This window comes from Dama dama, chromosome 5, assembly GCF_033118175.1.
Source record: "Dama dama isolate Ldn47 chromosome 5, ASM3311817v1, whole genome shotgun sequence".
Taxonomy (NCBI): Eukaryota; Metazoa; Chordata; class Mammalia; order Artiodactyla; family Cervidae; genus Dama; species Dama dama.
In genome coordinates, this window is record NC_083685.1 from 82,854,276 (window position 1) to 82,881,964 (window position 27,689).

At 36.7% G+C, this 27,689-nt stretch overlaps 1 protein-coding gene across 2 annotated transcripts in view; it reads left to right on the top strand.

The window, feature by feature from the left end:
* Positions 1-27,669, top strand: part of APPBP2 (amyloid beta precursor protein binding protein 2) — a 61,568-nt gene extending 33,899 nt beyond the window's left edge. For both annotated transcript variants that reach the window (XM_061142696.1, XM_061142697.1), the window contains 9 exons: positions 5,025-5,193; positions 10,124-10,213; positions 12,686-12,753; positions 12,834-12,939; positions 13,794-13,918; positions 17,201-17,286; positions 18,895-19,085; positions 20,014-20,179; positions 22,674-27,669. In XM_061142696.1, the coding sequence (XP_060998679.1) occupies positions 5,025-5,193; positions 10,124-10,213; positions 12,686-12,753; positions 12,834-12,939; positions 13,794-13,918; positions 17,201-17,286; positions 18,895-19,085; positions 20,014-20,179; positions 22,674-22,927 (1,255 nt within the window). In that variant the 3' untranslated portion in view covers positions 22,928-27,669. The remainder of the gene's footprint in view (positions 1-5,024; positions 5,194-10,123; positions 10,214-12,685; positions 12,754-12,833; positions 12,940-13,793; positions 13,919-17,200; positions 17,287-18,894; positions 19,086-20,013; positions 20,180-22,673) is intronic.
* Positions 27,670-27,689: the final 20 nt, after the last annotated feature.

A 27,689-nucleotide genomic window follows, 5' to 3' on the forward strand; every position in this document is an offset into this window, starting at 1 on the left:
TAATCTTACTCACTTTTGCAGCCAGAATGCCTTACTATGTCAAATTAGACCCTATAAAAATCTTTCATTTCTCTACTTTGGACTTCCCTGATAGCTCAGTTGGTAAAGAATCCACCTGCAATGCAGGAGGCCCTGGTTCAATTCCTGGATCAGGAAGATCTGCTGGAGAAGGGATAGGCTATCCACTCCAGTATTCTCGGACATCCCTTGTGGCTCAGCTGGTAAAGAACCCACCTGCAATGCGGGAGACCTGGGTTCAATCCCTGGGTAGGGAAGATCCCCTGGAGAAGGAAAAGTCTTACCCACTCCAGTATTCTGGCCTGGAGAATTCCATGGACCGTATAGTTCTTGGGGTCGCAAAGAATCAGACAGGACTGAGCAACTTTCACTTTCACTTTTCTCTACTTTCTCTCTTCACATAATCCATTATTCATGATATTCCAGGTGTGTTTGCTTTCTTACTATTCTTTGATTATGACAGAATTATTTCCCCCCCCCCCAAAAAAAAAAAAAGAATTATTTTTCCTTTCTCAGGGCCTTTGCACTTGTTTGGAACATGTTTCCCAATATCTACACATGATTACCTCTTACATTTAAGTGTCAGCTCAGATGTTACTTCTACAGACAGAAGATAATTCTTCTGTCTGCCCTAAGCCCCTCCTTTAAGAAGGTTTTGATCATATAACTCTATTTTTTATCATCTTCATAGCATTTATCTTTAAATGTCTTACTTATTGCTGTCTGTCTGCCTACCTTAATACACTGTTCCCCACTAGAATGAAGTTCTTTCCCTTCCAGTTTTCCTGAGATGTAACTGACATACAGTACTGTGTACATTCAAGATGGTGTGCAACACAGTGGTTTGACTTAGATATATTGTGAAGTGATTATCACAAGTTGAAGGAGCATCTGTTACCTCATGTAGGTTCAATATTAAATACAAAAAAATTTTTCCTCGTGATGAAAATTCTTGGGATTGACACTTAACAACTTTTATATGTTTAACATACAGTAATGTTCCTTTATCATGTTATAAATTAACATCCCTCATACTTATCTTATGACTGGAAATGTGTAACTTTTGTCTGCCTTCATCCACTTCCTCTCCTCCCACCTCCCACCTTTGCTAATCGCAAATCTGGTCTCTTTTTCCATGGGTTTGTTTTTAATGTATAATTGATCCACAATACTATGTTAGTTCTGTTAACACAACTTAATGATTCAATATTTCTATATAACTCAGAATGATCACCAGATAAGTCTACTTATAATGTGTCACCATACACATTACAAATATTACAAACTTATTGACAGTATTCTCCATATTGCACATGACATACCTGTGACTCTCTTGCAGCGAGAAGTTTGTACCTCTCAACCTGCTTCACCTGTTTTTTTCTGTACCCCATTCCCCTCTGGCAACCACCTGTTTATTCTCTGTGTAACTCTGTTTCTGTTTGTAATGTTCATTTGTTTTTTAGATTACAAGTATAAGTGAAGTCATTCAGTATTTGTCTTTCACTCTGACTCATTTCACTTAACAGAATACCCTCTAGGTCCATCCATGTTATTGCAGATGGCAAGGTTTCATTCCTTTTTATGACTAACACTCCATTGTGTATATATACCACATCTTCTTTATCCATTCATCTATTGATGGGCGCTTAGGTAGTGTCCATATTTGGGCTATTGTAAATAATGCTGCAGTGAGCATAGGTGTGCATACCTCTTTTCTAATTAATGTTTTTGTTTGGATAAATACCCAGGAACTTCTGTCCATTTTTTAATCAGGTTCTTTGTTTTGGTGGTGATGTGTGGATTCTTTGTATATTTTGGATATTAACCCCCTATCAGATACATTGTTTGCAAGCAAACAGTCTCCAATTCAGTAGGTGACCTGAATTGGTTTTTTGATAGTTTTCCTTGCTGTGCAAAAAAGCTTTTTAGTTTGATGTGTTCCCATGTATTTACTTGTGCTTTTGTTTCCCTTGCCTGAGGAGACATATTAAAAAAAGTTACTAAGATTGATGTTAAAGAGCTTACTACCTATGTTTTCTTCTAGAAGTTTTATGGTTTCAGGTCTTACACTGATGCCTTTAATCTGTTTTGAATTTAGTTTTGTGTGTAGTGTGAGCAGGTAGTCCAGTTTGATTCTTTTTTGTGTTGCTGTCCAATTTTCTCAACACCATTTATCGAAGAGGCTGTCTTTCCCATTATATATTGCCTGCCTAGTTAGAATGAAGCTCTTGATGACCATAGATTCTTTCTCTCTTTACTAAATTTCACTTTTTTTTCATTGTGGCAGGGATCATTGCAAACTCTGGGTTATTCAATAAGCAATTTGTCAAGTGACACTGTCTCTTTACTCTGTATTTAGCATGAAAAGTCTGTAAACAAAACATATATTTTTTTCTACTTTTATATTTCTGCTTTAAAGTGTAAATCTAAATCAACTCACCATTCTAGAATAGCCTGATAATTACATATATTTTTTCTTTAGGTTGAAATTTGGGGGTTTCTCTGGTGATCAGTGGGTAAGACTCCATGCTTCCAGTGCAGGAGGCCCAGGTTCGGTCCTTGGTCAGGGTACTGGATCCTGCACGCCACAGCTGAGAAAAGAAAAAGATCCTCCACGCCACAAGTAAACATACCACATACTGCAAGTCAGACCTGTTCAGCCAAATAAATACTAAGATAAATGGGGAAGAAAAGAAAAAGACATCTGGTATCATGAAAGATACTTCATTCAGAATGTTTGATTAACCTTGTTGCTGCTGTTCAGTTGCTTGGTCGTCACTGTCTCTTTGCAACCCCATGAACTGCAGCAGGTCAGGCCTCCCTGTCCCTCACTATCTCCCAGAATTTGCTCAAACTCATGTCCATTGGGTCATTGATGCTTTCTAACCATCTCATCCTCTGCCACCCCTTTCTCCTTTTGCTCTCAATCTTTCCCCATATCAGGGTCTTATTTGACTCTTGGTATCAGGTGGCCAAAGTATTGGAGCTTCAGCTTTAGCATCAGTCCTAACAATGAATATTCAGGGTTGATTTCTTTTAGGATTGACTTGTTTGATCTCTTTGTAGTCTAAGGGACTCTCAAGAGTCTTCTCCACCATCACAGTTCAAAAGCAACAGTTCTTCGGCACTCAACTTTCTTTATGGTCCGAGTCTCACATCCATACACAACTACTGGAAAAACCATAGCTTTGACTATACATATAGACCTTTGACAGCAAAGTGATGTCTCTGCTTTTTGATACACTGTCTAGGTTTGTCATAGGTTTTCTTCCAAGGAGCAACTATCTTTTAATTTTGTCGCTATAGTCACAGTGATTTTGGAGCACAAAAAAAATAAAATCTATCACTGTTTCCACTTGTCCCCCATCTGTTTGCCATGAAGTGATGGGACTGAATGCTGTGATTTAGTTTTTTGAATGTTGAGTTTTAAAGCCAGCTTTTTCACTTTGCTCCTTAACCCTCATCAAGAGGCTGTTTGGTTCCTCTTTGTTTTCTGCCATTAGGGTGGTATACTGTGTTGTTTTATATGAGGGTTTTAGTCTTTTCTAAAAGCAGTTAATTGTATGGTGAGTGTTGGAAGGATGTACATTGTGTAATGTTCCACCTTATTGAATAATCCTGACGATTTAGAATTTCTGTTTTTATTTTTGGCCACGCTGGGTCTTACTTGTGGCATGTCAGATCTTTCTTTGCAGCATATGGGATGTAGTTCCCTGACCAGGCATCAAACTCTCTTTTAGAATAGATTGGTGATTGCCTAGGGGGAGGGAGAGGGATGAATTGGGAGTTTGGGATTGGCAGATGCAAAGTGGTATATATAGAGTGCAAAACAACAGGTCTTTCTGTATAGCATAGGGCATTATATTAATATAGTAAACAACTATACTTCACTTTGTTAAAAAAACAGTAATAAAATTACTCTCTTTTTTCCTGTCTATATAACAGAAAGCTAGAGATTAGAAGACTGTTACCATCTTTGTCATCTTGGGTCACTGATCTGTTAGTGTTTTTGGAATAGATATAAAAATTAGATATCAAGTGTCTGGGTTTCATTTAATACTGAAGAGTGCTTCCTAACCTATCCATACTTGGTTTCCTTTTCCTTTTTCTTTTAATACTTAGTTTTCATTCATTTGTTTATTTTCCACTTGGTTTTCTTTTAAATGATGTTTACACCGTGTTCCCTCTCAGAGCTGAGCATTTTCATAAAATTATATTGGCATGATATATGGACATAATGTTTTAGCCAACATCATACTAGATTCTTAAATATACTTCAGGTCCTCACAGTGTTCTGTCTCATATGTGGTCCGCACAGATGTGTGGCCTGAGCTCTCTTGACCTCAGTCTGACCTAAAGCGTTTTACTGCTCTTACATCACTAGACAGTCAGCACGGTTTTGCAGATACTTGTGTGTAAAGAATTCTGTATTTTTCCACCATAGAGGATAAAGGTTATAGAAGAAAGAACTGGCAGTACCACAGTTTTCAGTGAACTTGTCTTACTGGAAAGATAATTGAATTAAGCATTTTTATAAAGCAACATAAAATGAGCAGCAACCAATCAAAGGTTGCAGAATATACTAGAAAAAAGAATGGAAAGTAATGATAGGTAATAGCATTTCATGTTGATCTTTATTGTCTTCATTATTTTCCAAATTTCTTACAATTAAACTGTATTACTTTGGGATTTGGAACAAAGAGAGTTAAGTAATACATGTAGTACATGATGAGTGCACATAGTATACAGAACGTTTAGAGAGGAGAAGGAATCAGCATTGGATCAGATTAACCATCGGTAGCTTTCTGGGATGAACATGTACTTCTTTCTGTATATTAGAAAGTCCCAGCTTGGGCCGGACAGTTGTTTTCCAGTACTGCCTCGTTTCTTCTGTCTGGTGGCCTTAACTCATTTGGGTGCTGTGTAGCCATCTGTAAGAGGTTACCAAGTCTACCATACAGAAAATAGCTATCAGAAATAGGCTCATGTTATTTGTGCAATTGCAGATTGCTTCACGTGCGAAATGGAAACTGCAAGTACCATTTGGGTGAAGAAACGTTTAAGTTAGCTCAGACATATATGGATAAACTCTCAAAACATGGCCAGCAAGCAAACAAAGCTGCACTCTATGGAGAACTGTGTGCACTCCTATTTGCAAAAAGTCACTATGATGAGGTGAGTGTTTTGAAGTATATTTCATTATAACCAATAAGTATCTATTAAACTGAAAATAAGTCATAAAATCTCATTTGTCTTAATAGATCTCATTTTCACATACTGGGTTTACTTAAAGCAATATATATTTGTAGTGGAATATTTTAAATCGGCAGAAGGGGAAAAAAAATAAATAAATAGGCAGAAGGAGTATTCTGTGAGATGGATTTTAAACATTCACGTGTACAATTTCACATTTGTTTTTAATTTGACCAAACGTACTTCTGACTAAATTATTTTGACATCATGCTCTGTTAAATGAACTTTTAGTGGGTGCTTTTTTATTGATTGTGTAGCTCTGGGTGAACTCTTGTAACTTGAAGGCATTCATTTCATTGGGAAAATAGATTTTATTTATACTTTAATTACATTGTTTTGCTTCTATCTCTGAGTTATCAGAAAGTAGTAGCCTCCATTTTGGCTTTATTTTGGTGCTAATGAATACATAGTTGAAAAGTGAGCTGTGTGGGCTCTTTTACAAGGTTACTTTATTTATGGAAGAATATCATAATTATTTTGCACTGTCCAATAGCTATCATTTAGCTTTAATATTTTAATATTGCCCTAATGTCAATTTTTGCCCTGCAGTGTAAATGTATATGTATATGTTCCATATTTAAAGGAAAGTTACCATTAGAAGTGAAATTAGTGAATTATAGAATAATTATACAGTGATGTTTACAACCCCAAAGCTAGGATCATCCTGCTCTTAATATTTGTCAAAGAAGGCATTATCAAAGAATGCTTTTGTTGAAGTGTATGCTGAGAGTTTGTTAAGTTTTTTAAGAAACTGTCGGATTGTCTCTACCAGCATACATTCAACCCGCCAGGAAGGAGTGAGAGCTCCTGTTACTCCACGCCCTTGCCAGCATTTGATGTTGTCAGTGTTGTAGATTTTGGCTGTTCTAAGAGGCATGCCTCATCGTTTACATTAACTGTTTTTCAAAGCTTCATATTTCATTCTGAGATGAGTAAGTTCTGAGGATCTAATTATAGCATGGTGACTGTAGTTAATACTATATGTATATTTGAAGTTTGCTAAGAATATCTCTTAAATGTGCTCATCACACACCAAGAAGAGAACACTGAGGTGATGCATGTCTTAATTAGATTGATTGTGATGCTCATTTCACAATGTATATGTGTATCAAATCTTGTACACCTTAAATATAATAGTTTTTATTTGTCAGTTATACTTCAATAAAGTTGGGGGGAAACTTTTTTTAGTCATCAAGCTTATTTGTAAAATCTAAAATCCTAATCAGCATGCCTGAGTTTTCTCAGGAGGTTTATATATATTTTTCTGGTTCTTTTTGATGCTGAATTATTGTGTCTGCTAAATTAGTTCTGTCGATGGATTGTTTTGCTGCCCCTTTTATGCAGTAACTTCCAAAGCTTGTCAATCCAGATACAGAATTTGGCCCCTTTCTGTTATTTTACACACCAAAAACAAATAACCCCATTCACAAAAGGCCTTTGTGTGGGCAGCCTTTATGGAAATGCGAATGAAGTAAACAGCAATGGTATTTGCCTGCCTTAAAAGTTCTTCTGGGAATTCCATGGCGGTCTGGTGGTTAGAACTTTGGCATTTCCACTGCAGAGGACCCAAGTTCAGTCCCTGGTGGGGGAACTAAGATCCTGCAAGCCATGAGGCATTGCTTAAAAAAGTTCTTTAGGTGCCCCATTGACCATCTTTTTATCTCTCCACATATGTCCTCCTCATCTTGGCCATCTCTGATTGCTCTTTCATTGTTTCTTTTCATCTCTGTTTCTCATACTGCCCTGCATCCTTCTTTCTGTTCTGTAAAGTGAATCATGTCTTGCCATTTTTTACTCCTGTACTCAGCTCCAGGCCCATCTTCTTCTGTCCAGACTCACCAGTGTATTCAGTAGAACAAAAATATCTTTTATTCACCAGTTTCCACTTTATTTACCAGCAGTTACTGTTTAAGAGACAGTTATTTTCTTTCTGAACATTTGAATTGGGAGGTGTTATACTGGAGAAGGAAATGGCAACCCGCCCCAGTATTCTTGCCTGGAAAATACCATAAACAGAGGAACCTAGTGGGCTACAATCCGTGGGGCCACAAAAGAATCAGACATGACTTAGTGACTAAATGACAACCAATAACAACATACTATATTTTATCCATGATCTTTGGAATTCGCTGCACATTCAAGAGGAACATTTAAGTCTATAGATATGTTTCTTGTGTAATTTTGATAGTTTATAAATTTGTCATTGATACCTACAGAAAAGTACACAAATCTTGAGGCTATAGTTTGATGAATTATCACCATATTCTGCTCTTGATCCATATAGTCTAGGATATACCAAGATAATAATATCAACTTCCAAACAGCACTGATTTGGAATAATAACAGTTGATTTCTTGCTCATGTTGCTTCCTGTCTTGGTCCCTCTGTGACTCTGCTTTATATATCTACACATTGATCAAAACCCGCATGTTGTGGAGCAGCCTCTGTCTAGAACATTACCAGCATTGGAGCAAGCATTGGAGCAAAGGCAAAAAACAGTATGGGGAAGGAATTACTGGTTCTTGAAGCTTTCTCCCAGAAATGGCACAGTTCACGTGAACTCTGCTTATACTTTAATTAATATTTTGGCTAAAGGAAATCTTTAGTGTGAAATGGAAGTTTACCTTTCATCAAGGAGGGGCAGTAAATATTTTAAAATCAGTATTACAGTTTACCACAGATTTTACGTTCTTACTGGGACAAAATCAGCTTATTTCAGTTCAGTTCAGTCGCTCAGTCGTGTCCAACTTTGCGGCCCCATGAATCACAGCATGCCAGGCCTCCCTGTCCATCACCAACTCCCAAAGTTTACTCAAACTCATGTCCATCGAGTCGGTGATGCCATCCAGCCATTTCATCCTCTGTCGTCCCCTTCTTCTCCTGCCCCCAATCCCTCCCAGCATCAGGGGCTTTTCCAGTGAGTCAACTCCTCGCATGAGGTGACCAAAGTATTGGAGTTTCAGCTTTAGCATCAGTCCTTCCAATGAACACCCAGGACTGATCTCCTTTAGGATGGACTGGTTGGATCTCGTTGCAGTCCAAGGGACTCTCAAGCATCTTCTCCAACACCACAGTTCGAAAGCATCAATTTTTTGGCGCTCAGCTTTCTTCACAGTCGAACTCTCACATCCATACATGACCATTGGAGAAACCATAGCCGTGACCAGACGGACCTTTGTTGGCAAAGTAATGTCTCTGCTTTTTAATATGCTATCTAGGTTGGTCATCACTTTCCTTCCAGGGAGTAAGTGTCTTAATTTCATGGCTGCAGTCACCATCTGCAGTGATTTTGGAGCCCAGAAAAATAAAGTCAGCCACTGTTTCCACTGTTTCCCTATCTATCTGCCATGAAGTGATGGGACCGGATGCCATGATCATAGTTTTCTGAATGTTGAGCTATAAGCCAACTTTTTCGCTCTCCTCTTTCACTTTCATCAAGAGGCTTTTTAGTCCTTTTCACTTTCTGCCATAAGGGTGGTGTCATCTGCATATCTGAGGTTATTGATATTTCTCCCAGCAAACTTGATTCCAGCTTGTGCTTCCTCCAGCCCAGCGTTTCTCATGATGTACTCTGCATAGAAGTTAAATAAGCAGGGTGACAATATACAGCCTTGACATGCTCCTTTTCCTATTTGGAACCAGTCTGTTGTTCCATGTCCAGTTCTAACTGTTGCTTCCTGACCTGCATACAGGTTTCTGAAGAGGTGGGTCAGGTGGTCTGGTAGTACATCTCTTTCAGAATTTTCCACAGTTTATTGTGATCCACACAGTCAAAGACTTTGGCATAGTCAATAAAGCAGAAATAGATGTTTTTCTGAAACTCTGTTACTTTGTTGATGATCCAGCAGATGTTGGCAATTTGATCTCTGGTTCCTCCGCCTTTTCTAAAACCAGATTGAACATCTGGAAGTTTACGGTTCACATATTGCTGAAGCCTGGCTTGGAGAATTTTGAGCATTACTTTACTAGCATGTGAGATGAGTGCAGTTGTGCAGTAGTTTGAGCATTCTTCTTCTTCTTACAAACCAGGTTTTTTTAACCCAAATCATTTTTGCATATTTTTTCCTGTTTCATTTTTGCATCAAAATTGCTTCTGAATAGTTAACATCTTTTAGGTGGAATGAAAGAGGTGGAAGCTTATAGAAGAAAACAAATATTTACTTTCTAATTTTCAAGTGGTTTTCCCCACATTTTTGTGATCCTGTTGTAATGCTTTTTGTTTCCTTGAAGTAGTTCTTACTATCCAGAATAATTTATTTTGCTTCCCCACCCTCCACCCTACTAAGCACTAGGAGATGGACGACATTTTATTTTTGTTCCCTACTAGATACCTAGGTACTAGCACATTGCGTGGTACTGTGTCAAAGAGGTGTTGTGTTGGTTAACTGTATTACTGCACATAAGATACTTAGAACAATAGCTAGCACAAAGTGAGCACTCACCTACACAAGCGATTACAGTGAAACGATATAACAAAGAAGTGTTACAGTAGAGGGAGGAAAGGACAGGAGAGCTTGTCCAGAGCTGAAACCTGAAGGACAACTTAGGTGGTTTAAGGGCTTGGAGGAAGGAGGGGAACGTATTGTAAGGCAGAGGAAACGGTATGTGCAGAGGCTCTGGGACAGAGAGAACATGCTTCTCATGTCCTGAATATGAGTCCCATATCCAAAGAAAAATGTAACAAGCATACTTTTAAGAAAACTCAGCCTCTGAGAGGAAATTTTAAGTGTGAATATTTTGTGTGTCTTCTTATTCAGGTACTTGAAAGCTTGCAGGAAAAATTCTTAAGCATTTCATTGAATACTGTCAGTTTGATACATCACAGGGTTTGCTCTTCTATAAATTTTTTTAGGCATACAAATGGTGCATTGAGGCAATGAAAGAAATCACAACAAGCTTACCAGTCAAAGTCGTGGTGGATGTTTTAAGACAAGCTTCTAAGGTAAATGTAATGTTAAAATTATTAAATGGATTATAGTTTAATAAGCTTCAAATTTGTGTTAATTAACCTACTGTTTGGGGGCTTCCCTGGTGGCGCTCTGCCTGCCAATGCAGCAGACACGGATTCAGCCCCTGATCTGGGAAGATCTTTTGGAGAAGGAAATGGCAGCCCACTCCAGTGTTCTTGCCTGGAGAATCCCAGGGACGGAGGGGCCTGCTGGGCTGCGGTCCGCGGGGCCGCAAGGAGCCAGACGCAGCTGAGCGACTGAGCAGTCACTACCACCACCTGCTGTTTAGAAACTCGGGTGTTGCATACTCGTGGATACCAGCATCTGTTTTCTAAAGTTTTCTGCTCAGTTTCAGGAATCTGACTGCTGCTTAAACCTTTACAGCAGCCTGAATTCCTTATGCCATGATTGTACGGACTTTGGTCACTTTTCTCCTAAAGGATGGCCTAATGTTAAATCTTCCAGTCACAGTTTTGCAGTCTCACAGTGTGATAGCTTTCTGTTCTTGACCTGATGGGCGATACTTACTTGATGTTTCTTCTTACTGGGTAAAAAAAAAAAAATGAATTAAGTCTTTGAAGTCATTTAGTAATATTTTTAAATTGCTGCTTTAGTAAACTGAAGCTTTAAAGCATTGATAAAATTTACATAAATAGTATTTCCCAGAGGTTTTCAGTTTTGAATATTCCACTTTGGCTAGTTTTACTTATAGAAATTTCAGTTAGAAGAATTTTTCTAAAATGACAGATTTAGAAGAGTCTAAGATTTCTGTAAAATTTATTAAGTCATTTTAGAGCAAGTAAATAGCATAAATATTCAGGTAATCATTAGAGCTAGAAGAGACAGTAATATGTTTTTTAATTTAAAATGTTGAATATGCATTTAGTATAAAGACAGCTTAATTTATGTGCAAGATTTATATTTCTGTATGTAAATGTTACTTAGAGGGTTAAAGTCTACTGACTTTCTCATGAATCAGAACATTTTAAGAAGTAATAGGAATACTTGGAATTCTGTACATTTTAAGATTATTAGATGGAAAACTACAAAATAGTTTTAAGCCACTGGGATATAAATAAGTACTTTAGGAAATAATGGTGAACCCTCTCCCCCACCGCCCACCTCCACTATTTATTTATTTTTAGATGTAAACAATGTATTTAATTTTTTTAATAGAATTGAAAGCAGGTGTGTCCCCCAACAATCTAGATGGAAAATGCCCTTTCCCATGAAGTTTTCTAAGTATGGATAAATATGCTCACCATAAAGTATCTCTTTGAAGTACTATTAACTTCATTAATGTCTCTGTGCCTCAGTTTTGTCCTCTTTAAAATGGGGATTTTGAAGAGACCTTACTTGTAGATTTGTTCCTTTCAGTTAAATGAAGCAGAGCATGTAAAACACCCAGGACATTGCTTAGTAGAGCTAAGCAATATATTTCAGTTAGTTTTTTTTTCCTATACTACAAAGCTACAGTCATCAAGACAGTATGGTACTGGCACAAAGACAGAAACATAGATCAATGGAACAAAATAGAAAGCCCAGAGATAAATCCATGCACCTATTGACACCTTATCTTTGACAAAGGAGGCAAGAATATACAATGCAGAAAGGACAATCTCTTTAACAAATGGTGCTGGGAAAACTGGTCAACCGCTTGTAAAAGAATGAAACTAGAACACTTTCTAATGCCATACACAAAAATAAACTCAAAATGGATTAAAGATCTAAAATGTAAGACCAGAGGGGAGATGGGAGGGGGGATCGGGATGGGGAATACATGTAACTCCATGGCTGATTCATGTCAGTGTATGACAAAACCCACTGCAATGTTGCGAAGTGATTGGCCTCCAACTAATAAAAATAATTGGAAAAAAAAATAAATAAATGTAAGACCAGAAACTATAGAACTCCTAGAGGAAAACATAGGCAAAACACTATCTGACGTAGATCACAGCCAGATCCTCTATGACCCACCTCCCAGAGTAATGAAAATAAAAGCAAAAATAAACAAGTGGGACCTAATTAAATTTAAAAGCTTTTGCACAGCGAAGGAAACTATAAGCAAGGTGAAAAGATGACCTTCAGAATGGGAGAAAATAATAGCAAATGAAGCAACTGACAAAGAATTAATCTCAAAAATATACAAGCAACCCCTCCCCCAACTATTTTAATAACATGTAAGAATGGGAATATATGAGCTTTTTAAGATAATTTTGTTATAACAGTTTAGTTCTGGGCATGACTGAAATTTTTAAATTTTTTAATTACCAGGATATGTACACGTGTGTTTATAATGGAATTTTCAAATACTTGGAAGGAAAGAAATTACAAATAGATGCATTCTATTTATGTTTGAAGATGTTTTTTCTTTTCAACCATTATAGTTTGATTATATAAATCATATTTGTTTTAACACATTCATTAACTATGAGTTATTTAACAATTTTTCATTTCATCTTTAGGCTTGTGTTGTAAAACGTGAATTTAAGAAAGCAGAGCAGTTAATTAAACATGCAGTGTATTTGGCACGGTAGGTGATTGTTATTAAAAATAGCATTTAAAATTGTCTCTCTCTACTTTATATCCTAATAGTTTTGTATCTTTTTATAGGGATCATTTTGGATCCAAACACCCAAAATATTCTGATACACTGCTAGATTATGGGTTCTACTTACTCAATGTAGATAATATCTGTCAGTCTGTTGCAATTTATCAGGTATGTTAATAGTTACACTTTTTCTTTCAACCTAAATTGACTTGCTGACCTATAATTTGTTTATGGTATATAAACTACTGTCTAAAAATAACTCTTTCAGAGCCCTTCCTTATGTATGGCACACCATTATTTTATAACAGAAGTAAAACTTAACTTCTTTAGGAATTAAATAAAACTTCTTAAAACTTACTGTTTTAGGAATTAAAGAGCCCTATCTAGGGAAAAAGTTTGGAGTTGTGGGTCAGTATTTAAGAATAGTTTTCAATTTTTTCATTTACCCAGATGATGTCTTTGTTGTTACTTTAGCACAAATCATTATAGCTGCCTTTGTAGTAGCAAGGAAGGGTAGATAACAGTTATTTTAGGCCTTAGTCAATCTTAGGTACATGATTTGTTATGCCATCACTCTGGGCAAGGTATCCCTGATTCTATAGTTTATTTCTTAAGAGGTTATGGAGAAAAAACACTAATGTAATTCCTAAGACATGTGAATGACTTTTATTATTAAGCCATTGCCTTTTAATTCAGACTTACTATTCAGAAAATCAAGCCATGGGGACTTTTATGTTCTGTTGTGATCTAAATTTGGAAAAGGAAATGTCAGCCCACTCCAGTATTCTTGCCTGGAGAATCCCATGGACAGGGAAGCCTAGCAGGCCACAGTCCATGGGGTAGCAGAGAGTCAGACATGACTGAAGCCACTAACCACGCACGTGATCTAAATACAGCAGAACTTTTTTCAAAAACAGATGGGGTTGAGTATATAAAAGATAAGTCACTAGAATGCTTAATTTAACTAGGTAGTGTTTTCTAAGGATTCACAGTATTATCAGTTATTTTCTTGACTCTTTCAGGCAGCCCTTGACATTCGGCAGTCAGTGTTCGGTGGCAAAAATATTCACGTAGCAACAGCTCATGAAGACTTGGCTTATTCTTCTTACGTTCACCAGTATAGCTCTGGGAAATTTGACAATGCACTGTAAGTTCTACTTTCCTTTTCATGAGAAATTAAATGCTATTGCTCTTTCGTTTTGTTTTGCTTTTCCCCTAACACAGTACTATTTAATATATAAATTAATGGATTAAAGTTGTCCTCCTGGAATTTCAACAAGATCCCTAAATGTTCTTGAAGTCATTTAAAATCATCCCAATTTATAAGCCATTCATTTAGATCTTATGTGGTTTCACATTGAGACTTTTATATCATCATATAGAATGTCTTTTTTTTTTTATGTTTTATATTTTTATTGCATATGTACAGATCTGTAAAGAATATGAACATAGTTTTGTATTTTACATAAATCATTTCATATGGAAAGAATTTAAATGCTGTACAGTAAAAATCAAACAATAGATGAGCTAAAATTCAATAACCTAGCTACAGGACTTAAGACTGCAACTTACTTAAAACAGATTTATTAGCAATTTAGCCATCTTGAACCGCACAGTTTGATAAAGTATAATTAGAATGTCTTTTTTTAAGTATCTCCTTCAGTAATTTTTCCTTGACTAATACAATAGTGTACAAACTTGCTCATAACATGCAGAAATACTGAATAATATGACAATCATCTTTTTTAATGTGTAACTGAGCTTGTTAGAGAAAAAGGAAATCCTCAAGGGCCAATAATGGACTAAAACCCAAAAAGGGTAGGCATGAACTATGGTGTAACTGTTCTGGGGTGGGAAGGCTTAGAAGGCCTTAGAAGTTTCTGTAACCTTGGTTGAATACCAGTCCTAGTTTTAAGAGATAAGGCATTTAGCCCACAGGAGGCTGTGACTTAAAACGAAGGCAAGATCAAAGCTACACCCTCAGGGAAAGGGTGGACCAGGGAGAAAACTGCCCACTGGCAAGAGAGGTGACATGCAAGTTTGTCCATCTTAGGCTGAGCTCTCAGTTGAACAAAACTAGCCTCATAGGGGAATTTATAGGCTATAGACTTTTCCCTTGTATTTGGGCATCATGCATACAGGAAACCCCAAACCGAGGAAAACATTAAGAAGTACTTTGGGACTGCTGCTTTCTCCAAGGATGCTTTTAAGGAGAAAATACAAAGCTCTTGGTAATAATTAACCTTCCGTCCAAGCCATACAGACTTCCCATAGACCTAACTCAACCTAAGATGAACTCACTATAAAAAATGTTTTTAAATAAGGGAACATTTTCTGTGTGAGTGAGTCAGAAGACATGATGAACAAGATTAGCACACTAAAAATATCAGTTAATAGAGGTTTTGGTTGATGCTATAAAGTAAGAATTCTTAGATGACTAAAGGTATAAATGGGTTGGCAAACTATGACCTGAAGGCAAAGTAAAGGTTTATTGGAACATGGCAGTGCTCATGCACTCATGTTTGGCTGTGGTTGCTTCTCTGCTACAGCAGTAGAGTTGAATAGTTGGGACAGAGTGTGTACCACACAGTCTTGAGATGTTTACTATATGACCCTGTACAGGAAAAAAAAAAATTGCTGACACTGATATAAAAGAAGGAATCAATAATGTTTTAGAGGGAAGGTTAAGGAAAAAAGGCAGATATAAAAATTAAAAAACTGAGGAAACTGTATGTATATCTGAGTCACTTTGCAGTACACCTAAAGCTTACACAACATGGTAAATCAACTATACTTCAATAATAAAAATAAATGGGACTTCCCTGGTGGTTCAGTGGTTAAGACTCTACACTTGCACCACAGGGAGCATGTGTTCTATTTCTGCCACACAGAGTAGCCAAAAATAAACAATAACATAAAATAACTGATACATGCTGCAGCTTGAATGAATCTTTAAAACACTGTGCTAAGCGAAAGAAGCCGGCCACAGAGGACCACGTATTACGTAATTTCATTTGCGTGAAATGTCCAGACTAGGCACTCCTGTAGAAACAGAAGGTAAATTGGTGGTTGCCTAGAGTTGGGGGAGTTGGAAGAAAATGAAGCAACTGCGGATGTGCACAAGGTTTCTTTTTGGGGGGGTGAAAATATTCCGAAATTAATAGTGATAGGTGCGTAACTCTGAAATATGCCAAAAACCTTCTGTTGTACACTTTAAATTTTGGTGGTATGAATTATGGTAATAAACACTGATTATGAAAACAAATTATGATAGCTAGAATTGGAAAGTAGTCATTGACATTAAAACTCAGTAGACAAGTTAAATAGCAGATTAGATACAACTAAAGACACAGCAAATTGGAAGATAGATCTAAGAAAATTGATGATTGCTTCAGTTCAATTCAGTCGCTCAGTCGTGTCTGACTCTTTGCGACCCCATGGACTGTATAGCATGCCAGGCCTCCCTGTCCATCACCAACTCCTGGAGTTTACTCAGACTCATGTCCATCGAGTCGGTGATGTCATCCAACCATCTTATCCTCTGTCATCCCCTTCTCCTGCCTTCAATCTTTCCCAGCATCAGGGTCTTTTCCAGTGAGTCAGTTCTCCACATCAGGTGGCCAAAGTATTGGAGTTTCAGCTTCAGCATCAGTCCTACCAATGAATATTCAGGACTGATGTCTTTGAGGATTGACTGGTTTGATCTCCTTGCAGTCCAAGAAAGATGGGAATAGACAGCATGGAGTTGTTTGAAAGGAACTGGCAGATAAAATAGACAAATAACTTGCCTTCTGTTTGACAAGATGAGCCATGAAACAATAACCAAACATGTCAGATGAGAATACATGCTGTGAAGAAGAATAAAATAAGCTAAGAGTTTAGGGTGATGGTAGATTTTTTTTAGGGTCTTCTGTTTAGGCTGGTCTGGAAAGACTTCAGTGAGGGTAAAAGCATGTGGATATTCAGGGAACAACCATTCCAGAGAGACAGTAAAACAAATGCAAGAATCCTGGGCTAGAACATGCTTTACATGTTCAGAAAACTGCAATTCCTATGTGGCTAGAAGGGAAAGAGGAAATTATTTCTGAGAATGGTAGGCGATGTGGTCAGAGAGGTAGCCCAGTGAAAGATCATATTGTATTAAGCCTTGTAGGCTGTGATAGTAATTTCACAGTTGGTTATGGGGGAGATAGATGGGAATACACTGGATGTTTAAACGTTCATTTAATTATCCTTCAAATAAAAATAAATTAAGGGGGGGAAGAAACTCAGTGTACAAATGATTGGAATGTTAAAGTAAAAAACTAGTCCTTTACCACAGCTAGTTTTAGAAATTCTACCAGTATTATATATAAATTATGGGTTTCTTTTAATGCCTAAATTATTTGTAACATAAAAGAGATGCCAGAATTTATCTTGTGTATTGCAGGTTTCATGCAGAAAGAGCTATTGGTATCATTACCCACATCCTACCTGAAGATCATCTTCTTTTGGCTTCTTCAAAGAGGGTGAAAGGTACCCTTTGTAATCTAGTCTCCTATAGATAGATAAATAGATGTATTTTAAGATTTCTTTAGCTGTCAATTATAATAGATGTCTACTTTCTGACATTTTAAAATTGATGGTATGTGGTATAAAATAGGAATATTTGTTTATTTCCTCAGAATTAGACTGTATGTTACTGAAACAGTCAGTCACTGATGTAACATATTTGCCCACATCTCTCAGAATTTCCAGTGGCTCATAATGAAAAGTTTCCTTCTCTCATACAACATAGTTAATAGGCTAGAATACCTTCCTTCCTTCCTTTCTTTTTCCTTTCATTCATTCATTCCTTTCTTTTGAGGGGAGGATTGAAGAATCACAGTGACACTGAAGATGGGTTTTCACATACCTTCACCTTTATTGTGCGAGATTCTGAAACTGACTTTCATATCAGGTTACCTTTAATGTTGCAAAGCTCTTACCACATAGCACTTTCTTCTTTACTTTTTAACTCTTCTGCAGTTCCTACCAAGGGCTTTTCATTTTGCTGACATTGGGTCACCCATGTGGTAATTCCTTGCATGATGAGTAACTTTTACCTTATTTCTGGAGCTAGGCTTTACCTCCCCTCTAGGTTTGCATTTTTGAAGTCATGCAAGTAATACATGATTAATATCAAGAATGAAAAGAGAAAAAATTAAGTTAACTTGAAATCTCATCAATCCAGAATCAACATGTGGGCAAATATTTTTTGACTTTTCTTTCTTTGAAGACTGAAATGAGTGAATAATTTTTTTTTTAGTTCTGTAATCTGCTTTGTTCACTCAGTATAGTACAAACATTTTCTCATTTCAATACATGTAGGTATATATATCCTTTTTTCTGATGTTTTTTCTAATTTTTTAATGTTTTTAACTGTACCTATCTTATTGGACCTTTAAATTTTTTTAACCTTTTGTTCTTTAAAAATGCTACAGTGAACTAAATCTCTTAGTTTTGTGCACATGGGCAGTTTTCCTAGCAATAAAATTGCCTGGTTAAAGCATATGTATTTGTAAGACTTTAAATGGAGTTTGAGGGTCTCAAATAGGACTTTGAAGTTAAAATATCTTCTTACCTGATTTGACTGGTCAAGTGAGTTAGGAGGAAACCCGTTCTTTTACTTCTGCTTGGTTAAAGCTTATATAGTTTGAAGAATATGCTTTCACAGTTTTCAGGAGTGGTTAGGTAGTCCTTGACACACTTTCACAACTTTAAAAAATTTGTGTCTTCATTCTTGTCTGTCTTCTATTTGCTTAAAAAAGTTTCACGTCAGCAAAGCAAACTGATCCTGGTAAAAGAGTAATTCTGCAAAATAATTTGTTGTATACTGTTGTTTTTCTTACATTTGAAAACCATTATACTATGCAAAATAGAATGACCCCAAACGTGTTTTGTTTTGTTTTGTTTTTCTCATTAAAATGGAATATGCTCATCTTTACCAGTTCTTTGGTATGTTAAATGGTTTATGGTTCTAAATCATAAACATATATAAGTATATACAAGTAACATTTATAAAATTTAATTCTAAAGTATATGTTCTGATGAATTTTGATACATGGTTTGAAAGTGCACTGATTTTATTGCCTTCTTATTTAGCACTTATTTTAGAGGAGATTGCTATTGACTGTCATAATAAAGAAACTGAACAGAGGCTGCTTCAAGAAGCTCACGATTTGCATCTGTCTTCACTCCAACTAGCTAAAAAAGCTTTTGGAGAATTTAATGTACAGACTGCAAAACACTATGGAAACCTTGGAAGACTTTATCAGTCAATGAGGAAATTTAAGGTAGGAGCACATTTTACTGCATTTTTCTGTCTATTTGTAATCTTAGGTAATAAAGTACAGTGTGAATAATAAATCTTAAGTAATGCTTCTTCAGTAATCTTAAACTATTAAGTATACATTTATTATGCTTCCACATTATTTCACATAAGAATTGAGAAAATAGCTAGTATAAAACAACAGTCAAAATATAAATAAAATTCAAAAATACAGGCCATAGAAAAATATATATATCAGACTTAAAACATAGCTCTTAGCTAATAGTTTAAATTGAACACTTAGCCGAATGCCTGACACATAGTTAGGTGTGCAAGAAATGTAAGATAATGCAAGTATTATATAATTGTAGTGTGAAAAATGTACTGAATTTAGTTCCCTTTTAGAATTTTAGGTTATAAATTCTTATTATTGCTCATTATAGGGTCCAATAAGAAAGGAATGAGAGTTGCTATCTAAGACATTGATTTTTATCTGAAAATCAGTTTACATATTCCTCAGTTAACCTGTTTATTGAGATAAAAATTGTCAAAACTCAAAAAAAAATTGAAATAGTAAAGTATACTTCTGTGTAAAATAATACAGTATAGAGTTTCTTAACACAGTTCAATTAAATTTTGGAGTATGTTAAATTGAAAGAAGTTTTCATTTTAGAATATTTTGACGTTAATTTCTTCTAACAGCTTTTTATTACAAGGACACGTTTTCCCCTTGTCACTTTGGTGTATTTCAATGTTTCGTCAGCTTATGTGCATAGACAGCTTCCCCAAGCCAGTGATGCTTCCCGTAGGCAGCTTTTGGAACTGTGTAGTGTCTTCTCTGACCGAATTACCTTATGCCATCCATAAGCTGTTTTTGACATCTAGAAGAATGTTACTAATTGACATAGTAAAAAGTATAACCTAATGGTTAATACAGCTTGATTATTTTTCAGGAAGCTGAAGAAATGCACATCAAAGCAATTCAGATTAAAGAACAACTTCTTGGTCAAGAAGATTATGAAGTAGCCCTTTCAGTGGGACATCTGGCTTCTTTATATAATTATGACATGAATCAGTATGAAAATGCTGAGAAACTTTATTTGCGATCTATAGCAATTGGTATGTTATTTTAAAATTGTTTTAATTGATAAGAGATCAACATGTCTTATATGTTGTATAGGGAAGTGTTGTTATTAAGACTTAAATGGGTTTAGAGCTGCTCAGGATCTCCAGGAGCCGCTCAGAAGTCTTCTATAACATTTTGCTAAAGATTATTTATTGATAATTGAAGCCAGTAATAAGAAATAGGACAGTCGTGTGTCAAGTAAAGGCAAAAATAGTTATTTTTAAATATTTATGTAAACACTACCTCTAGCCCCTCCTCACCCTTCTCCTGATTTTAACGTACAGCAAGTTTACCTGTTTTAGAACTTGATATAAATGAAATCATACAATGTATATTTTTATATGCTTTGTTTCTTTTGGTGAACATCAGTTGTTAAATACATCAGTGGTGTTCATTTCCCTGTTGCTTGTTAATTTCCAGTGCCATGTAATATTGTATTGAATTAGTATGTCATTATTTATCCATTCGACTGTTAGCTGATATTCAGAATATTTGAATTGTTTTCAGTTCAGACCTATCACAAAATAGGATACTGTGGTCATCATCTAATGTTGTGCCTGTTAAAACTCTTCCCATGTTTTTATTGAATTTGTTTGTCACTTTCTTCTTGGTTTATGGAAGTTCTTTATATACTTTAGATGTAATAAGCCCTTTGTTAGTTAATGTGTTGCAGATAACTGTCCTTCTACTGCTTGTTTCTTAATGGTGCCTTTCAAAGAACAAAAGTTCTTAAAGTTTAATATAATCAAATATTGCTTTTTTATTTTATGGTTGACACTTTTTAAATTGTGTTTTGGAAATCTTTTTCTACCCCAAAGTCAGAAGATACTCTTTTGGAAGATTATCTTCTGGAAATTTGTGAGGTAGCGATCAAATTTGTTCCCCTCTTCCTTTTTCCCTTCTGTATGGATATCAGTTGACCAGGACCATTTTTTCAAAACACTGTCTTTCCCCTCTGCTGTGCTACCTTTGCCTCAAATCATATATCCGTCTATGTGAAGATTCCTCATTATCCATAATAGATTATCTTGCTTAACCCTACAATATACACAAAGTAGTTTTAGAATTGTTAACCCATAGTACTATGAAAACCAAAGTCACTGCTTAGAGCTTAATATTCATTTACAGTTTACCTTGTCCTTAACCTGAAGGTATATAATCAGAATACTGTGTTCAAAATTTATAGGTTGCTTATCTCCCTGCCACCTGCTATCAGTGAGTTACTCATTTACGAGAGAACTAGGTTCATTTGTTTATGTTTGTATAACATTCCCCTATTTTTATTTAGTCTGCTAGATTATTTGACTGTGAAATATTAATACTCTAGAAAATCAGAACTGTGGAGTTCCCTGGCAGTCCAGTGGTTAAAACTCCTCAGGGTCACTGCCGAGGGCCTGGGTTCAATCTCTAGTTAGGGAACTAAGATCCCACAAGCCACATGACATGACCAAAAAAAAAAAGTCAACTGTATAGAAAGGTCTTCTCACAGATGTGTGGCTGCTCTTAATTTCTCCTCTCCACTCACTGCTATGAGTAACAGGCCTTGTCAGTTTCTCATCTATTTTTCCTGTGGTTTTTATTTCTGGCCGTGCTGGTCCCTGCTGCTGTGTGCGGGCTCCTCGTCGCTGAGCGTGGGCTCGGCGTGCAGGCTTCAGTAGTTGTGGCCCGTGGGCTCGGTAGTTGTGCCTCTCAGCTCTAGCGCTTGGACTCCGTGGGGTGTGGGGGCTCACTGGCTTAGTTGCCCAAAGGCATGTGGGGTCCTCCCAGACCAGAGAGCGAACCTGTGTTCCTGCATTGGCAGGTGGATTCTTAACCACTGGACCACCAGCATCTTTCCTCTGTATATCTTTTGGCATAAATGTTCACAGACATAAATATTTTATTTTACATAAAAGGTGGCATACTCCAGGTACTTTGCTTTTTTAAAAACAGTATGCCCTGTAAATGAGCTGTGAGCTCTTTATGAATTCTCTTCAGACTATGAAATTTTAAAATTTTATTCTACAGAGACCAATGACCTTAGACAAGAGAATTTTTTTAAGTCTTAGAAGTGGTCTGTGGGTAAGACTGTGTCAGTAAACACTGATAGAAGAATTGAATGTGTTCCAGCTGGAGGGTGGGATGATTGGGAGTCTGGGACTGACGTCAGCACACTACTGAGTGTAAAACACATAACCAGTGAGGACCCACTGACCACCACGGGCCGCTCTCCTCGACGTTCTGTGGTGACCTCAGTGGGGCGGGAGTCTAACGAAGGGAGGGGACACATGTACATGCGTTATGTGTGACGATTCCCTTTGCTGTGTAGCAAGAAACTTAACACAATATTGTAAAGCAACTGTGTTCCAATAAAAACATTTTTAATTGAATCTATTCCTTTTAAAAGGAATAAGACAAAGACACCCTATTTTAAAGAACTAAGCTTGTGTTGTAGAAACTACTTTATTTCATTATTTGAGCTTCCTTTCTTTTTCTGTTTACTTTCAGGGAAGAAACTTTTCGGTGAAGGCTACAGTGGACTGGAATATGATTACCGAGGTCTCATTAAACTTTACAACTCCATTGGAAATTATGAGAAAGTGTTTGAGTACCACAATGTTCTGTCTAACTGGAACCGGTTACGAGATCGGCAGTATTCCGTGACCGATGCTCTTGAAGACGTCAACACCAGCCCCCAGTCCACTGAAGAAGTGGTGCAGTCCTTCCTGATTGCTCAGAATGTCGAGGGACCCAGCTGCTGAGGGAGGACCTCAGTTAACTAACTTACCTTTTCCCAGATTCCAGGGAATTCATACTGTGAAATCAAAACCATGTTGTTTTTTGGGGCTGGAATTTGCATTGAAACACTGGTCCAGTCCTTTGACCCTATTTGGGTGATCCCTTTCTTGCAGAGTGTCCGTAGGAATAAGCATATATTCAGTTATATTCAGCATGTACCGCATGTATAAGTAGTCTGGCCCATATTTTCAACCTCGTAGAACAAACAACAGGAATTTTTTTGTTTTCTTTTTTCTTTTTTTTAAAGTAATTCATTTTGCAGAAAGCCTGAAAGAAAAAAAGAACCCCTAAATAAAACTATTTAAGAGTTTAAAAGAGTTGCATTCTTATTATGTAAGGATGATTTTAACAACTTTTTAACATATAATTCTTCCTTGAGGAGGTATTCAATACTGTACTGTAAAGAAATTTTATGGGGAAAATCTTTATACACAGTATAGAAAAGTTAACACAAGTACTAATAGCAGAGGGACATCCTGACTTAGATTTGGCTACCTTACCTAGAAAAATGGATACAGCCACTCCAGGGCTGTATGACAAGGGGGAAGGACTGTCAGATTCATCTGAACTGGACCAGTGTTGACCTGTAAGTAATAGAAAAGCTGATAAACCAGCAATTTTAATTCTTTGGTTGTTTTGGTTTTGTTGTGTTTTTTTTGGGTACAAAAAGGCAAGATGCTCTGATAGCTTTTGCTAACAGGACCAGGAGGATCTGAAAAGGACCAGCCTAATGTAGAAAGGGGTTATTTGGACCAGAGGTTTTAGATGATTATTTTAGCCCCTGCTTTTACTTTTATCGTAGAATGATTTCATTTAGATGTATTATGAAAACTGATAATACAAAAATTGTATTCATGTAATAGTCACCAAATTAGGGAAGTTTGGCAATTTCAGTGGCATATCTTTAGTCAAGGTACACAGATGGCAATGCCCTAAACAAGTCTATAAATATCTGCTGCAGCCATCCCTCTCATTTTAAATGCTACCCTGATAACGCAGTTTGCAAGTATATTGGCTGAGTCATGAAATAGCTCATGTCCAGATGGGAATTTTAGGTTAATGTTTGGTTTATGGGGATTAATGGAAAAACAAATGCCGCCAAATAAGCAATTCTTAAGAAATCCTTCATGTTTATGATTAAAAAAAATATTGTAAGCAGTAGATCATTTTATATGAAATTCAAAAGTCAAATGTAAAGATTCCTGCTAATGATATATCTATTTCACTAACTCATCTTTCTGTTTATTGGGTTTTGATTTTTCATTTAAGCCAGTCAAGTTATTTAATGTTGAGGTAATATTCAAATTTGAGAAGTTATAACATGTAGCAATTCAAGAAACAAAAAAGGTCTGTTGCCGTTACCTCAGTTCTTATTATAGTGGCCTGTTTGGTGCCTCTATAGTTAAGAATCAGGGTTTTCCCCCCTATTTTCAGGGGTTCATGACTTGGCTGTTAAGAGTTGTTGCTCCTGGCTAATGCTTGGAGTGGTCTGTGGGTGAGTGGATGTGTGCTGAATTTGGGTTTTCTTTTAACAGGTGTGTTGGGATGGGAGGGGGTGGGGGGGGGGCGGGAATGTAAACTGTCCACCACAAGGAGTGCAGAAAAAGTAATTGGAAATTTCAGATCAATTCAATTTTAAACACTTTTTTGACCTTCCCCAATATAACCTTGTTTAAGGCTGTTATTTGCCATCTTGTTAGTTATGATCCCACTGTTTTTAAGTCCCCAGGAGGGGATTCCCTAGGGGAGGTAGAAGAAATGAAACAAGCCCAGATGTCTTTAAGATGATAGCTGTGTGATTTCGAAACCTGGGTGTAATCCTCATACTGAATTATTTTTAATTGAAAAGAGCACATTGGCACACCTGCACCTCCCCCTCCCAGTTAATTGCAATTTAATGCCAAGAGGCACCTCTTTATTAATTACCAAATAGTCTGTGTGACCAAGGACTAACATTTTTAAGTTACTCAGCTCTATCCTCATGGGCCTATATATTTAATACCTCCAAAGATTTTAAGGATAGGCTTTGTATACTTTTGTTGGTTATTTAGAGTCCTGTGGTATGTTTGTGGTATAGGAATGTCATGGTAAATTGTTTTTCAATAAATATTTTGAAACTTATGTTTTCATATGAAGTTTTTTTTTTTTTTTAATCTGTATTTTTGGTTTTGTGCATATACAGCATTTCCTAGGATAAAACCCAGCAAATGACTTAAGGCCTCATCTTCTCTAATTCAGTTTGAACTCAGATAACACTCAGTGATAAAGCAGCATGACACTTAGAAGCCGAGGACCACAGGGTGATGATGTTACATGGCAGCCAGTTTTTCTTAAAAAAAAACCATTGCTGATAGTTGGCCGTATTGCCACTGTTTTAATGTAGTTTTCTGTAAATCCATGTACTTAATGCAGACACTCTAGATTGAGAAAAGAGATTGCCAGTTTCTGATGGTGGTATAACTTAATATGCTATTATTTCTGGTTCTAATGAAGAATAAAACTCTAATAATTTTAAGTGTGGGTTTTATCCTTTTAGTCGGAATGTTTAGGATAAGTTAGGTGAATATCATCATGATTTATGGGGGTAGGGGAAAAAAGTCTCAGAGTAAAATTTACTTCACAATAACCAGTTGCTTGAACAGATTTTTCGTATATGGTGGGGTTATGTATAAGAAAGCATAGACCAGCTTAAAAGACTTTTCTGGCAGTTCAACCAAGTAATATTAAATAAGAGGCCTTTGGTGGCCTCCTTTCCTGACCTTGTTCTCTCTTGTACTCGGGGTTTTATTCCCTGAAGTTTGGTGCTACTCAAGCTGGGTGCATCTGGGAGCCGTAACACTCCTGGACCGCAGCGGTGGTCCGTCACTCCTTTGTTCCGTTGCAGAGAGCCAGTCGGGGGTTTTTTAGACCATAGTTTTTATGGGTCGCCACAGCTGACTTTGCTCAAAGCGTTAGGACCCTTACCGTTATCAGAGCTGTCTCTGCTCACAGACAGCTGGCATTGCTTTGGAATGGCCCCCGTGCATGTGTGCTTTGTTTTGTGAAAATCGGAGATTGGACAGAGACCTTAGCCTGTTAGAGAAAAGTTCATAATTTTGAGAAAACTAGATCAAGCAGCTGCAGTCTTATAAATAGCGTGCCATTTGGCTGCTCCTGACAGTGCAGACAGAATGCTCAACAGTAAACACATGCCTAGAACATGATTGAAGCTTTGGACCGTACTTTACAGATGGAAAGAATGGTTTGCTAAGTAGCAGCAGGGACAGCAGTCTTTTCCCGCTGTCCAAAAGTAGAGTGTTCCCATGAAACCTCTTTAAGCCAAAACAGGTGAAGAGCAGAGCAGTAATTAGCCTAGGGCACGTCTTGCTAATAGATGCGCAAAATAAATTGAGATAAAGCACAGAAGCCCACACAGGTAAAGCTGTGGCGGCTTGAAGCTGCGATGCGGAGCCGAGTTCCAGGAGAGGAGCGTGGCGGTGCCGATCCTGCTGCTCATGGCCGCTGCCTCCTAACAGCTGTGTGCACACAGACGCTGAATGCCGTTTCTGCTTTTCACCTCTTTTCGTGAAAGTGACGCTCCTTTTTGGATCTGTTTTCGATTAGTAAAAACAGGCGCTATTGCAGGTCTTTGATAAAAGCAAAGTAGCATAAAGTGAACTTTCAGAAAGAGGAGGATACCTGTATTAAACTGTCACTCTACCATTTTTTCCCCCTGAATCTGTAGCCTGGCTACTTCCAAACTGTTCTTTTTCTGGATGGCAAAGTTACTACTGGAAAAATATTTATAAGTAAAAGCGTCTCTAAGACTTTTATTTTTGCTCTAAGAATTAGCATATATATTTCACCTCTTGGAGGACCTCAGTTCTTGCTAGAAAATTCCTTTTTTTTTTTTTTTTTTTTTTAAATCTGACATTTTAATTCATCTCCAGCTTGAACATTAGTAGTTGTCCACAAATCTCAGGAATGTTTTAGGCAGAAAACTGGTTTTACCCTGTTGGTGACCTGAAGGAGTGTGCTTGAGGATTTGTTAAAATAATGCTGTTCTTTAATTGCAATCCTAGGCATCTATAGCATGAGTGGCCTTAGTGAGTTTGTTGAAGTGCACATTTTTTTTTTTAAGTAAAATTTAAGATTAAAAATATATGCTATATATAGATATCTAGAAAACTTGGTTTGTGGTGCACAAGTGTTGGATCACTAAATAACTTTGCAGGTACCATTTGTGTAACATTACTCATTTCTGTAGATTACTTTTATGGGAAGATCTGTTGCCATGGTAACTAAAAACTTTTCACTTTAGTTCTACTTTTATGATGTGAATGAATGCTATGTTTTATTAAATATTACCAGGTCAGTACTATTTTTATACTTTATTAAGCAACCGGGGATTTTAGTTTAATAGACTCAAAAAGCTCTTACTGAAACAAAAGCAAATCACTATCAATTCTTTACATGAAAATCCCCACTAATAGTGCCACAGTAATTTCTATAGAAATATCTAAGGTCATTGACGGATTTTTTTAAAGACAATTCTTCATTGTGTCAGAATGACCTTTCATATCACCCTTATCACAAACTTGTAGTACCCACCATTATTTGTAACCATTAAACCATACTAAGTATGTTTGTAACCAGCATTGTGATATATTCTGTACTTGTATTGCTAAAAATGAATTATTGACTTAATAAATATAGTGTTCCTGCATTCATAGTGTATCTGTTTCC